Source organism: Natator depressus, chromosome 1 (assembly GCF_965152275.1).
Source record: "Natator depressus isolate rNatDep1 chromosome 1, rNatDep2.hap1, whole genome shotgun sequence".
NCBI lineage: Eukaryota > Metazoa > Chordata > Testudines > Cheloniidae > Natator > Natator depressus.
In genome coordinates, this window is record NC_134234.1 from 346,182,386 (window position 1) to 346,195,283 (window position 12,898).

Genomic DNA, 12,898 nt, shown 5'->3' on the forward strand with positions numbered 1-12,898 from the left:
ACTGTATTTTGTCATTGACTTCCCAGGCATCCAGTATCCTCTGCAACAGGCAGCACCCCTGGAACAGCTGGAGAGGGAGAGACAGTGAGAACGTTTCAGAGGCTAACGGAAATCCAGGGGCCCAAGTAGCCTATATCAGATCGGGGATCACTTTCATTAGTCTCTTTACACCTTCTACCACTTAAAATTACTTTAAGACAAATTTTAAATGGATTCATCTGGATGGAACAAACTGGACAAGAACTCTGAAAAGGTCCAGCAATCCTCTCAAGTTTTCCTGAAGTGGTTCAATCTTCCTCTATGTCACAGAATTTCCCTTCTCTTAGAGGACGGGAGAGACGGTGTTTCCTGTAAGATTCTTCACTTTACCCTTAGAGGGTTCATCATAATCTTAATGAAGAGAGCTATCATGGTTTTAAGACAACAGCACAGAATAGTCTCAGCATTAGAAGCACATGCACAGAAAGAGTCGGGAATCTGTAATCATGACAACTGGTTTTGCGGTTTTTTGGTCCAAAGTGTCAGCGCATCTTTACTAAAAGGAAAAGTGATCTCTAAACTCATTAAGAGGGATGATATTTTTCCTCTATAGTTGAAAGAATAAATCATCTGTACAAAGGCAAGTACATTTCCATCCAGAACTGGAAGACCAAAACATTGTCTAGACATCTTGATAAGCATTACCCTCTCTTCTTAAGCACTTTGTCAGGCTACTCTCTTGTTAACCAAGACCCGTGCTGAATCCATCCACCTAAAGCTCTCAAGTGACATGACTAGACTTACATGTGTCACCATAATATTCTCTGGACTGTGGTCTGAAGTCTTCAAGTTATCTGTGGTCACATTCCCATTCAGCACCTCCTCTTTATTATCCAGGTCATTTGTTGCTGATTTCCCTTCATGCACAGAGTGCGAGAGAATAGCTGCTATGCACAGTTCCACTTGGAAGTGCAAAAAGTTATTCCATGTGTATTTAAAAAATAAGTCCTGGAACAAAATAAAGGATAGAAAAAAATCCACTTAGGACACATGTTTGATCAGACCTTTATACACACACACACAAACTTACTTTGTAACAACAAGAGGGACAAAGTGGAAACACACGGTCAGTCAGCCCAATTTACAGAGCATATTTCCTGAGAGCAAGATAGTGAAACTTCGATCAGTGGAATCACTTGTGGAGTAAGGTACTACACTCAACATAAGATAGTCAGTGTTATGATGACAGGTTTCAGAGTAGCAGCCGTGTTAGTCTGTATCCGCAAAAAGAAAAGGAGGACTTGTGGCACCTTAGAGACTAACCAATTTATTTGAGCCTAAGCTTTCGTGAGCTACAGCTCACTTCATCGGATGCATATAATGGTGCAGCTTGGTTTCTATGCAGGCTTCACTCCAAAAACTGAGGCCCCCTGAGACTGCAAAAGTGTTATCTAATTTGCCCAAACAAAAACTTTGTTAACATAAGGGTTATACTTGCTCAAGTACTAACTCCACCAAGATAATCACTAAAAATCAAGGAAAACAACAGTTAAGGCAATCTTCATTCATATGCCTTAACATCATTACTCCTGGGGGAATTCTGTGCCACTATACACGAGCAGAATTCATGTCTGGCGCAAAAAATTGTTTTCCCCTGCAGAAAATACATTCAGCCCAAGACGTGGTGCCAGAACAGCCGGCTGACCAGCAGGAACAGCTACCAGCAATCTGCGTTCATCACAGCAGCCTGCCTGTGGAGCCAGGCTAGGAGGCAGAGTGGGGCACACAGGGCTGCTTGGGGGAGTCACAGACTGGGTTTCAGAAGGGCTAGTGGGGGGGCAACAGACTGGGGCGTGGGCTCAGGAGCTAGCATTGAGCCAGGGGCTGAATGGGATGGGGCTCCAGGGCCATATGGGGACAGGGAGTAGGGGGGTACAGGACCACATGGGTATGGGGAGTGCGGGGATAAGGGCAGATGTGCCTGACTGAATGGGTGAGGCTCAGGGTCAGCCAAGGTCTGCATGGGGGAGGCTCCCCAACTCCCTAGCAATCCCTCCCCCTCTCCCCCAAAAGAAACTGTTCCATACTTCTCCCACCTACACCCAACAACCCTTCAGGTTCACTCCCAGGCTCCTTCCCTCTCTCTCAACTCCTCCGTTACTCCCAACTCCCCCAAGCCTTTACAGTGCTTCTGCAGGGTGTGGGAAATGCAATTCTGTATTGTAGCTTAAATGAATTACTCAAAGTTCTGTATTAATATGCCTAGTAACAAGTTCATTTGTCAAAAAAAAATTCCTGGATCTTTTTTTTTGTCTTTATTGTTACAGACATACTTGCTGACAAGTATTTTAAAATAAATTACCAAAATAATTATAACTGGTGTGATTATATTGTGTTATTTTGACAAAATATGAATAATTTTGCAGAATTTTAAAGCACTGTGCACATAATTTTAATTTTTTGGTGCACAATTCCCTCAGGAGCATAACATCTAAACAGCATTACACTAAAACGTACTCACAGATATCTCACCTCCACAACAAACTCTTCCAACACGTAAGTTATCACCAAACATAATGCACTCTACTTCCTCTAAATCATACACAAACAGAACTCTGACTCATAGCACAACTAAATTAAGATATATTCTCTATCCTATGGCTTGGTTGGCTATGATGAAAAATAATCACTGACAATAACTTAATTGTACCACTCAGAAAATATCAGAAATAATTTTTCCTAATCCATTTTCTTAGTTATTGTGGAATTTATTTGGTTTATACCCCAGGGTAAGGCTGAGCAGAGGGTAAAAAATCTCTTCTTGGAGATCTGGAGTCCGTCCTATTAAACATCTGAGACTTCACAATATGTAACTAGGCTATTTTACTAGGCTATTCTGCTAAGTTACTTTAACAGTTAATGTTGAAAGACTCAAAGAATCATAGCGACACTGATAGGTCACCTAGTCCAGTGCCCACTATTATCTAGACCATCCCTAACAGATGTTTGTCCAATCTGTTCTCCAACAACTCCAGTGATGGAGATTCCACCACCTCCCTAGGCAATCTGTGCCAGTGTTTAACCACCAAAAAGAAAAGGAGGACTTGTGGCACATTAGAGACTAACCAATTTATTTGAGCATGAGCTTTCGTGAGCTACAGCTCACTTCATCGGATGCATACTGTGGAAATTGCAGAAGACATTATATACACAGACACCATGAAACAATACCTCCTCCCACCCCACTCTCCTGCTGGTAATAGCTTATCTAAAGTGATCATCAAGATGGGCCATTTCCAGCACAAATCCAGGTTTTCTCACCCTCCGCCCCCCCACAGACAAACTCACTCTCTTGCTGGTAATAGCCCATCCAAAGTGACCACTCTCTTCACAATGTGTATGATAATCAAGGTGGGCCATTTCCTGCAGAAATCCAGGTTCTCTCACCCCCTCACCCCACTCCAAAAACCACACACACAAACTCACTCTCCTGCTGGTAATACCCTATCCAAAGTGACCACTCTCCTTACAACCTGCATGAAAATCAAGGTGGGCCATTTCCAGCACAAATACAGGTTTTCTCACTCCCCCACCCCCATACGCACACAAACTCACTCTCCTGCTGGTAATAGCTCATCCAAAGTGACCACTCTCCCTATATATATATATATTATATATATATATATATAAAATGTCTTCTGCATAGATAAGCTATTACCAGCAGGAGAGTGGGGTGGGAGGAGGTATTGTTTCATGGTGTCTGTGTATATAATGTCTTCTGCAATGTAGGGAGAGTGGTCACTTTGGCTGTGTCGCTAGAGCTGTGCCACTAAAAGTCGTGCAGTGTAGCAGCTGTTTGTCGGCTCTCCTGCTGACAAAAAAACTTCCACCCCCAACAAGTGGCATTTGTGTTGTCAGCAGGAGAGTGCTCCTGCCGACAACGCGCTGTTCACACTGCAACTTGCCGGAGCAAAACTTTTGTCTTTCGAGGGGTGGGGAGGATTAATACCTCTGAAAGACAAAAGTTTTGTCATTCAATTGCCAATGTAATCATAGCTTTAGCGTATGTCTTCACTAGCAACGTTAAAGCGACAAGGCACTGGGAGAGAGTTCTACCAGCACTATCAAAAAAACCACCTCCACGAGGGGAGTAGCTCCCAGTGCCGGCAGCGTGGCTCCCATCGCTGGTGCACTGTCTACGCTGCCACTTTACAGAGCTGAAACTTGCAGCACTCAGGGGGGTGTTTTTTCACACCCCGAGTGAGAAAGTTGCAGCGCTGTAAAGTGGCAGTGTAGACAAGGCCTCAGTGTTGATTGTTGGAACCACCAGCCGGGGTTGGGCTCTGCGCCCCTCTGGAGACACTGGGCACAAAGCTGGAGGAGCAGACAGCTGGTGACTTCCCCATTTTCCATGGGGTGGTGGGGATTTGGCTTTGGGCCTCAGTTCTGGGGTGGCAGGTTCTGGCCGAGGGGTTTCAGGCTCCAGCTGCGGGGTCTGGCTGTGCAGCAGCAGGCCCAAGGCTCCGGGGTTTCAGGCTCCAGCCCCCCGCTGACTCCCCCAGTCCTCCACCCTCCAACCCCCATTGTCCCTGGCCCCTGCTGCTTCCCCGACCCCTCATCCAGGGCTTAATTTTTCCCCTGGCTTGGCAGGGCTGAGTAAGACTGCTGTGAAAAGTGATACTTGTATGTTTGTTAATGTCATTTTTCACAACAGACTTACTAGCTAGCAATAAATAAATTACAACGATTTGGCCGTGTATGTATATGCATATTTATTTGTTTTTCCTAAAGCTAATTAAGTATTTTAGGGAAAAGTGTGAGAGTGGCACACTCTGAGGCCACCAAAAAATTTGTCCTGAGAACCCCTGGTCTAGGCTATATTTCTCTGGTTTACGAGAAGCAAGAGAAGATCTCCTAGTTAAGCCAGGGTGGCCCTCTTACCATACTTTTTAATCTTGCTTCCTATCTTGAAAGTTTGAGGTCGGTTTCAACACATTAACCAACTATAATTATGTTATAAAGACTAGTTTGAGAACAGATACAGGAACTCCTCACTTAACGTTGTAGTTATGTTCCTGAAAAATGCGACTTTAAGCAAAACGATGTTAAGCAAATCCAATTTCCCCATAAGACTTAATGTAAATGAGGAGGTTAGGTTCCAGGGAAATTTTTTTCACCAGACTATGTATGTGTGTGTGTGTGTGTGTGTGTGTGTGTGTACACACACACACACACACACACACACACACACACAGCATAAGTTTTAAACAAACAATTTAACACTGGTACACAGTGCTGATGATTGTGAAGCTTGGTTGAGGTGGAGGAGTCAGAGGGCGGGATATTTCCCAGGGAATGCCTTACTGCTAAATAGAAAAGGAGTACTTGTGGCACCTTAGAGACTAGCCAATTTATTTGAGCATAAGCTTTCGTATGCATCCGATGAAGTGAGCTGTAGCTCACGAAAGCTCATGCTCAAATAAATTGGTTAGTCTCTAAGGTGCCACAAGTACTCCTTTTCTTTTTGCGAATACAGACTAACACGGCTGCTACTCTGAAAGCTTTCATGAGCTACACAAAAGCTTATGCTCAAATAAACTGGTTAGTCTCTAAGGTGCCACAAGTACTCCTTTTCTTTTTGCGAATACAGACTAACACGGCTGCTACTCTGAAACCTGTCATTACTGCTAAATGATGAACTAGCAATTGGCCGAGCCCTCAAGGGTTAACTCTCTCACTCTACAAGGCAGCAGGAAAGGAGGGAGGGCAGACAGAGACAGAGACACAGACCCTGCCTGTGTTTGAGAGACAGAGATGGCATTTCCCCTTTAAGTATGAAGAGTGGGGTCAGAAGTACACTGCCTTGTTAATTAGATCAGCAAGCTGAGAGGGACTGCAGCTCCCTCTGTCCATGCGTCCCACCTGCTCTATGGAAGATGGGGTAAGCAGGGTGCAGGAGCCGGGGGTAGTGGGACACCCTGACATTAGCCCCCCTCTTCTTCCCCTCCCCCCCACACAGCAAGCAGGAGTCTCAGGAAGCAGCTCCAAGGCAGAGGGCAGGAGCAGCACATGGCAGTGTGGGGAGGGACAACTGAACTGCCGGCAATTGATAGCCTGCTGAGCAGCTGCTGCACAGGGAACTTATGGGAGCGGGGAGCTGATAGAGGGGCGCTGATGGGGGGCTGCCGGTCCACCCTGGTTCCAACCACCCACCAGCTAGCTGCAGCAGGCTGCTCTTCCTGAAAGCAGTGGACAAAGCAGGCAGCTGCCAAAGGACGTTAGAGGGAGCATTGCACAACTTTAAAAGAGCATGTTCCCTAACTGATCAGCAACGTAACAACGTTAACCGGGACGACTTTAAGTGAGGAGTTCCTGTATTCCTACTTTCAGCAGATTAAGCAATTAATTAGACACTCCAAACAGGCATACATTAAATACAGTGTACCTGTCTTTGTATTGTATGGCTCACAGATAATGTTCTCTGTTTAAACAGCATATTCTTCCATAATATGTCACACTGTATTACTCACAAGTAATAAATCCATGGTATTGAGTCTGCATAGTTCATAGTTAATACTGGGAGTGTTTGTGTGAAGCAGAGCAGCTATTAGTCGAGCTCCATGAAGACGAGCATTCCCCAATGGCTCCTCCAAGACACCAATTGTAGTCAGGATTGACGTTTTCTACCACAAACAGAAAAAGGAACCAGATTTTGAGTCCATCTCTACATAAGCCAAAATGGCATTACTCTAATCAGACATTAGTCTGATTTTACATTCAGTTCAGCTTCATGTAAACCTCCTCTGCTAAGGAAACTGTTTGATACCTAGGTCACCCTTTCCTTCTACCCACTGAGTCATGTCCAGGGACCAGTAAGTGAAATTAAAGAACTTCTGAATCAAAACGAACAATATTCAGATAGTATTCTCTATATCAAATTTCAGAAAGCTACAACCACTAATGAGTAAATATTAATCTTTATTATAAAGGGCTCATGACAGGACAGAAGTCCTGCCCTATGGGAGACATAGCCATCTGTTGATAATATAACTATCCCACGGGATTAATAGCAGACTTGCATGCCAATCAGAACATTCATGAATTCCAACAGTCTGTATTTGGAAATGCTTCCTTTCCACACACACCTCTCCAAAACCCTAGTTACAATAAAACAATATCCTTAATGTTACTCAAATACAGCAACTCGGCCGCCAAATCCCACCACTTGGTAGCTAGACATCTAAAGTCTAAAACTGAACTCTGAATTTCTCTTTGAGGGTTTAAGTTAATTTATTTAGGATTTTGTTTTTTTAGTACATGATGCTTTTAGGTGAGCAAAACTGAAAATATCCAGGAGGTAAATTATCTTACACAGAGAGGAAAGAAAACCTCTGAAGTGCATGTTGTCAGCTACTGTGAACACAGGAAGGGCTGAGGTGCTTTACCTTGGGGGGATTGAGTAGAAGGTGGTGAAAATCCTTTAGCCGTGGTTCAATACCATGTAAGATGCTGCTATTGACAGTGTAAGACCTTTCAAATCCCTGAGAGAATGAGTCCATCAGTCCCTCCACTCTGTAGGGAGAAAGATAAAACATAATATTCAAAACTTGGACAAAACCACCAAAAGTAGCCAGGCTTGACTTCATCAGAAACCCATCCCAGCCCTATTATCTGGCCTTCTAATTCCCTCTTCAAATTCACAGCTATTTTCCAAGAGAAACTATTTCTTGCTGGCTGAAGTTTTAAATACTATGTTAATACAAATCCATGAGGCAGAATGCGATGACAGAGTAAATTACTGTTTACTCATCATACTGAGGACAGCAAGGAAAAAAGAATTAAAATATGTCCTTGTGTTTAACATTTCTGAAATATTTAAGCATTAAAGATGTATCTGGAAGTGTTAATCTTGTACACAGCTGTTAAACGCTATAACAAAACTTCAAGACATGTTTAACAAGAATAATGCAAATACACTAGCTGATATAGCCCCGATCGCTTGAGTATTTTTAAGTGCACAACAAACTTTAATGTACCCTGGCGAGGCAGGGAAGCATTATCTTCCTTTTACAGATGAAGAAGTGAGCTACAGAGAAATTAAGTGATTTTCCCTGAGCCCCCACAAGCAATCCATGGCAGAGCTGGAAACTGAATCCAGATGTCAAGTCACTGCCAGTGCCGTAACCACAAAATAATTCTTGCTTCGCAAGCCTCCTGATGGCCTTGCAAACCTACACTTCCTTCCGTCTGTTCTGAGCAAACAGGAAGGAGTTTCCGGTAGACAAGCAGTTCAGCTGAAAAGGATCGGGGTTCTAGTCAATCACAAACAGAGCCAAGTCAACAACGCGATGTAGTTGTGAAAAAGGCTATTATCACTCTGGGGTGTATTAACCGGAGGGTTGCATGTAAGACAAAGAAGGCAATTGTCCTGCTCTTCTCAGGATTGGTGAGGCCTCAGCTGAAGTAGTGTCCAATTCTGGGCATCACATTTTTGGGAAAGAGATGGATAAACTAGAAACAGGCCAGAGAAGAGCAACAAAAATGATAAAAGGTTTAGGAAACCTAACCTACAAGGAAAGGTTAAAAAAACTGAGCATGTTTAGTCTTAAGAAAAGAAGACTGAGGGGGGACCTGATCACGGTCCTCAAATATGTCAAGGGCTGTTATAAAGAGGATGGTGATCAATTGTTCTCCATGTCTACTGAAGGTAGGACAAGAAGTCATGGGCTTAATCTGCAGCAACAGAGATTTAGATTAGATATTAGAAAAAATATTCTAATTACAAGGGTAGTTAAGCTCTGGAACAGGCTTCCAAGGGAGGCTGTGGAATCCCCATCACTGGAGGGTTTTAAGAACAGGCTGGACAAACACCTGTAAGGGATGGTCTAGGTTTACTTGGTCCTGCCTCAGCACAGAAGGCTACATAGGATCACGTCTTGATGTTCCTTCCAGCTCTACATTTCTAGGATTCCAGTCCCCATTTATTTTTTGGAGAGTTATTGGCCAACCTTGTGAGGCCCTTGCACTCAGCTTGGTGGCATTTTCTGTCTGGATGTAACTTGATAAGTTTTGAACACCTCATCGGATCAAACTGTCAGGGAATGATCAGAGCCCTATTGCTTATGGTAAAAAACAGAAAAAACAAAAGGGGCAAATGGGGGCAGGGAGCCCAAGGCATCTGATTATCACAGCCACAGTTTCAATCACTTCTAATTTTTCTACAGATCAAAGAACCTGCTGATGGCAGAAATTAGCATATTCCAGCATAAAATACCCCTCTCTGACAGACTGAAGGAGACAGAGAGGAAGAAAGGGGAATGGAAAGGCATTTGCAGAAGAGGCACACACAGAGTCCCTGACATGGGGGAGAATGGATGACTCGAGTATGGGGGAACAGGGGTGTGCCATAGGCCCTGACATGAGGGGAATGGGTCACTCTTGTACGGGGGGAGGAAGGTATGAGGATGCAAAGAGCCCCTGGCATGGGGGATAGAGGTTGAAGGCACACAGGGAGATTGTGGGGGGTGGAGAGATGCTAGGAGTTCCTAGTGTATGCAATGAGCTTGGCCTACAAACAGTGAAGTGTGCCTCCCCTTAGTTATACCTCTTTCTCCCACCTTCTGTTTTTATTTAGATTGTAAGCTCTCTGGTGTAAAGATGTGCTTTCCTATGTGTTTGCCCCTAGCACAATGCGGTACAACCCTGAGATGCTACCTGGAAGCACAACTACTGCATTTAAAAACAGCTTTTCTTGTATTTATTTTTAGGCAGCCCCTGAAAGTATGCCAGGTACTTATTTTCTGAACAAAGTCAAACTAGATTTTGAGCTGTAACGTTTTCTTGCTAAGAGGAGTAAACCTACCCAGAGCGCCTTGTCTCCAATAACGTTAATAAAATCTGAGTTCCATTCACTATGCAGTTTTCAGTCTGGTCTCCATCAAACATGTTTTTCAAAAGCTGCTCCACGCATTCCTGCCTGTTAAATGACACACAGGAGTTAAAGAAAGGCATTAGAGATACAAACAGTTTGCAGTATTAATTGTTTTAATTTTAAAACTACCCACTCCATTTCTGAAATAAAGAAACAGCAGTTCTTTGGAAGACAGATGAGGGGAACTCCCCTCTCAGTGGCAGATATACTGGGACGGACTATGTCAGGTCTAGGAGTCTGCTTATCTATGGTTTGGGCATGTACTTGATTACACCATCGACTCTCTGAAGTGAAAAGTAGCTCCATCTCACATGAGCAGAGGAATGCCTCTACATTATGAATTGCTAGCTGGCCAACAACGTGCACTCCATCTATTTAACTTATCAAAGAGAAGGTTAAAAGGTAACTTGATCACAGTCTAAGTACCTGTACAGATCCTATGGAGAAGATATCAAATGCTACTGGGCTCTAATCTATCTGCCAAAGGCATAATAAGATCAAATGACTGAAAATTGAAGTCAGTAGAGCTCAAACTGTAAATAAGATGCAAATTTCCAACAGTGGTGGTAATTATCTACTGGAACAAATTATCACCAAGAAAAAGGGTAGAATCTCCACCTCAAGGTGTCTTTAAGTAAAGACTGAATGTCTTCCTAAGCAATATGCCCTAGCCCCACCACAAGTTATTGGGTTACATGCACAAATCACTGGGGGAAAGCTGGTGGCCTGTTTTGTGTTGTAGTTCAGACTAGATGATCATAACAGTCACCTCTGGCTTTAAAAACTATAAATACACAGATGTGACTCTCCAACTCAGGTTTAGGGACTGACCAGCACAAATGTAGGCAGGTAGTATCTCTACTCGCCTAGCGTGTGGCAAACAGGTAATCCTTGATTGCCCATTTCATGTCACTGTAGTCTAATGTGTACAATAAACAAAAGACAGCATCAAGACAAAGTTTTGGTTGGCACTGTGCACTCTCTCACTCATCCATAATGATCTGAATGCAATCTCTAGTTCCTCATCTGTGACCAAATCTATTTTTCCAAAGTGGCTTCTACAAATATGTTTTGAACATTCCTCCAAAAACCAGTACAAAGGACATTTCCCACTTTGAAAATCATAGGTAGGGCTACAAACAATGCTTTCCAAGTCTATGCACTTCAGTTGTTAATCCCTAACTCTCACTGCTTTGTGGAAACCGGTAGAAGAGAGGTTACTTACCCTAAACAGTCACTGGAGTTCTCTGAGCTGTGTGGTACCCACTGTGTATTCCATTCAAGGTGCACATATGCACCATGCACCTGAGACAGGAAGATTTTTCACTAGCAGTGTGTCCGTTGGTCCAGGCCTGCACCCTTCTCCTCCTCATGCTCCAAACCAAGGGTATAAAGAACCAGTGAGGGCCATTCACCTCTCCAGTGCCTTCTCTATCCCAAATAACTTTACAATAAGGATCCAGAGCAGAGGAGGAAAGTGAGTAGTGGACTACAACTATGTACAGATCTGGAAGAACTCCAGTTATCTCTTTTGCTTCTTCAAGTGATGGTCCCGGTGTGTACTCCACTTGCGATGACTCACAAGCAGTATTCACTGAGGAGGAGGAGGGTGCAAGGGGCCCTGCTGTACCACAGAATAGATGACCGTTCTCCCAAAGGATGCATCTGTTGTAGAATCTTGTACAACAGTGTACTGTCTCACAAAAGTTATGCACAGAGCCATATGTGGCTGCGCCACAGATCCATCACAGAGGGAAGCTAATGATGCAGCCTGGACTCTGATCAAGTGGGCTCTAACACCTTGTGGGAGCGGCCACCATTAATTCATAACAAACCAGGATGCAGTCTGAGATTCCCCTTCTCATAGGTTGGTGAAAGATACAAATAGTTTGGGAGATTTCCTGAAGGGTTTTGTCCTCTGCGGGCAGAATGCCAATGCTTGATGGACATCCAAAGGGTGGAGCTTCCTGTTTTCTCTGGAGGCGTGGGGTTTTGAATAGAAGATGGGTAGATGGACGACCTGGCTCAGATGGAATTCCAAGATTACTTTAGGAATCAACTTTGGATGTAATGTCAATGAAATTTTATCCTCGTGGAAGACCATATAGGTAAAGTCCGCCATAAGAGCCCCAGCTCACCTGCTTTTCTGCTTCCAAACACTGCAGCCAGAAAGGCAACCTTCACAAATGAGTGAAGGTACATGAAGCTAAAAGCTCGAATGGGGGATTTGTTCATGCTGAAAGAACTGAAGTGTGGTACCATATCACAGTAGATTTCAGCACTGAAGAAAGATTGTGACAAGCCCCTTCTGAAATCTTACTGTTGTCAGATGGGCAAAGACTAAATGATTGTCCACTGGAGAGTGAAAAACACTAATAGCTACCAAGTGTACTTGCATGGTGCTAAGGGACAGCCCTGAAATATTTAGAGATAGGTGATAGTCAGAAGAAGACGGGATTTTGGAACTTTCTGTGGGTATCCAACGATGCTGGCACCAGGTACAGAATGTTTTCCATTTCATTTTCTCCTGGAGTCTTTTCTGCTATTGCTAATGAGGAATGGTATGGCCACTGAGCAAACCCTTTCTAAGCTCAGTGTCCATCCAAATACAAAGCTGCTAGCTGGAGAGACGTTGGATTGGGACAGAGGATCTTGCCCTTGTCCTGGGTCAAGGTATGAGGACATCTGGAGAAAGCTGGTGAACCTGAATGGCCACTAGGATCACTGACACTTCGTCTTGTTTGCACTCTCTCAGGACTCAGGGCAAAAGGAAAGAATGGGAATGAGTACATCAGTGGTTCTGAACACTGTACTAGAAATGCATCTCCTCTGGAATTGTGGCCTCTAGCTGCGCAGGAACAGTAGGCTGTTCTCTTGAGATGCAAAGAAATCCCCACAACAAGAATCTCCATTACTGAAAGATGCTCTGCACTACTGAGTCACTCAGTTCCCACTCACGGTCTCTAGAGAAATGCCTGCTGAGGCAGT

The 12,898-nt window shown here is 43.9% G+C and overlaps 1 protein-coding gene across 4 annotated transcripts in view; it reads right to left on the reverse strand.

The window, feature by feature from the left end:
• PPP6R2 (protein phosphatase 6 regulatory subunit 2) overlaps positions 1-12,898 on the reverse strand; it is a 157,507-nt gene that overhangs the window by 50,070 nt on the left and 94,539 nt on the right. For all 4 annotated transcript variants that reach the window (XM_074942780.1, XM_074942777.1, XM_074942776.1 and 1 more), the window contains exons 8-12: positions 9,842-9,955; positions 7,425-7,551; positions 6,510-6,662; positions 784-987; positions 3-67 (exon numbers count right to left, since the gene is read on the reverse strand). In XM_074942780.1, coding sequence (XP_074798881.1) covers positions 3-67; positions 784-987; positions 6,510-6,662; positions 7,425-7,551; positions 9,842-9,955 — 663 coding nt within the window. The remainder of the gene's footprint in view (positions 1-2; positions 68-783; positions 988-6,509; positions 6,663-7,424; positions 7,552-9,841; positions 9,956-12,898) is intronic.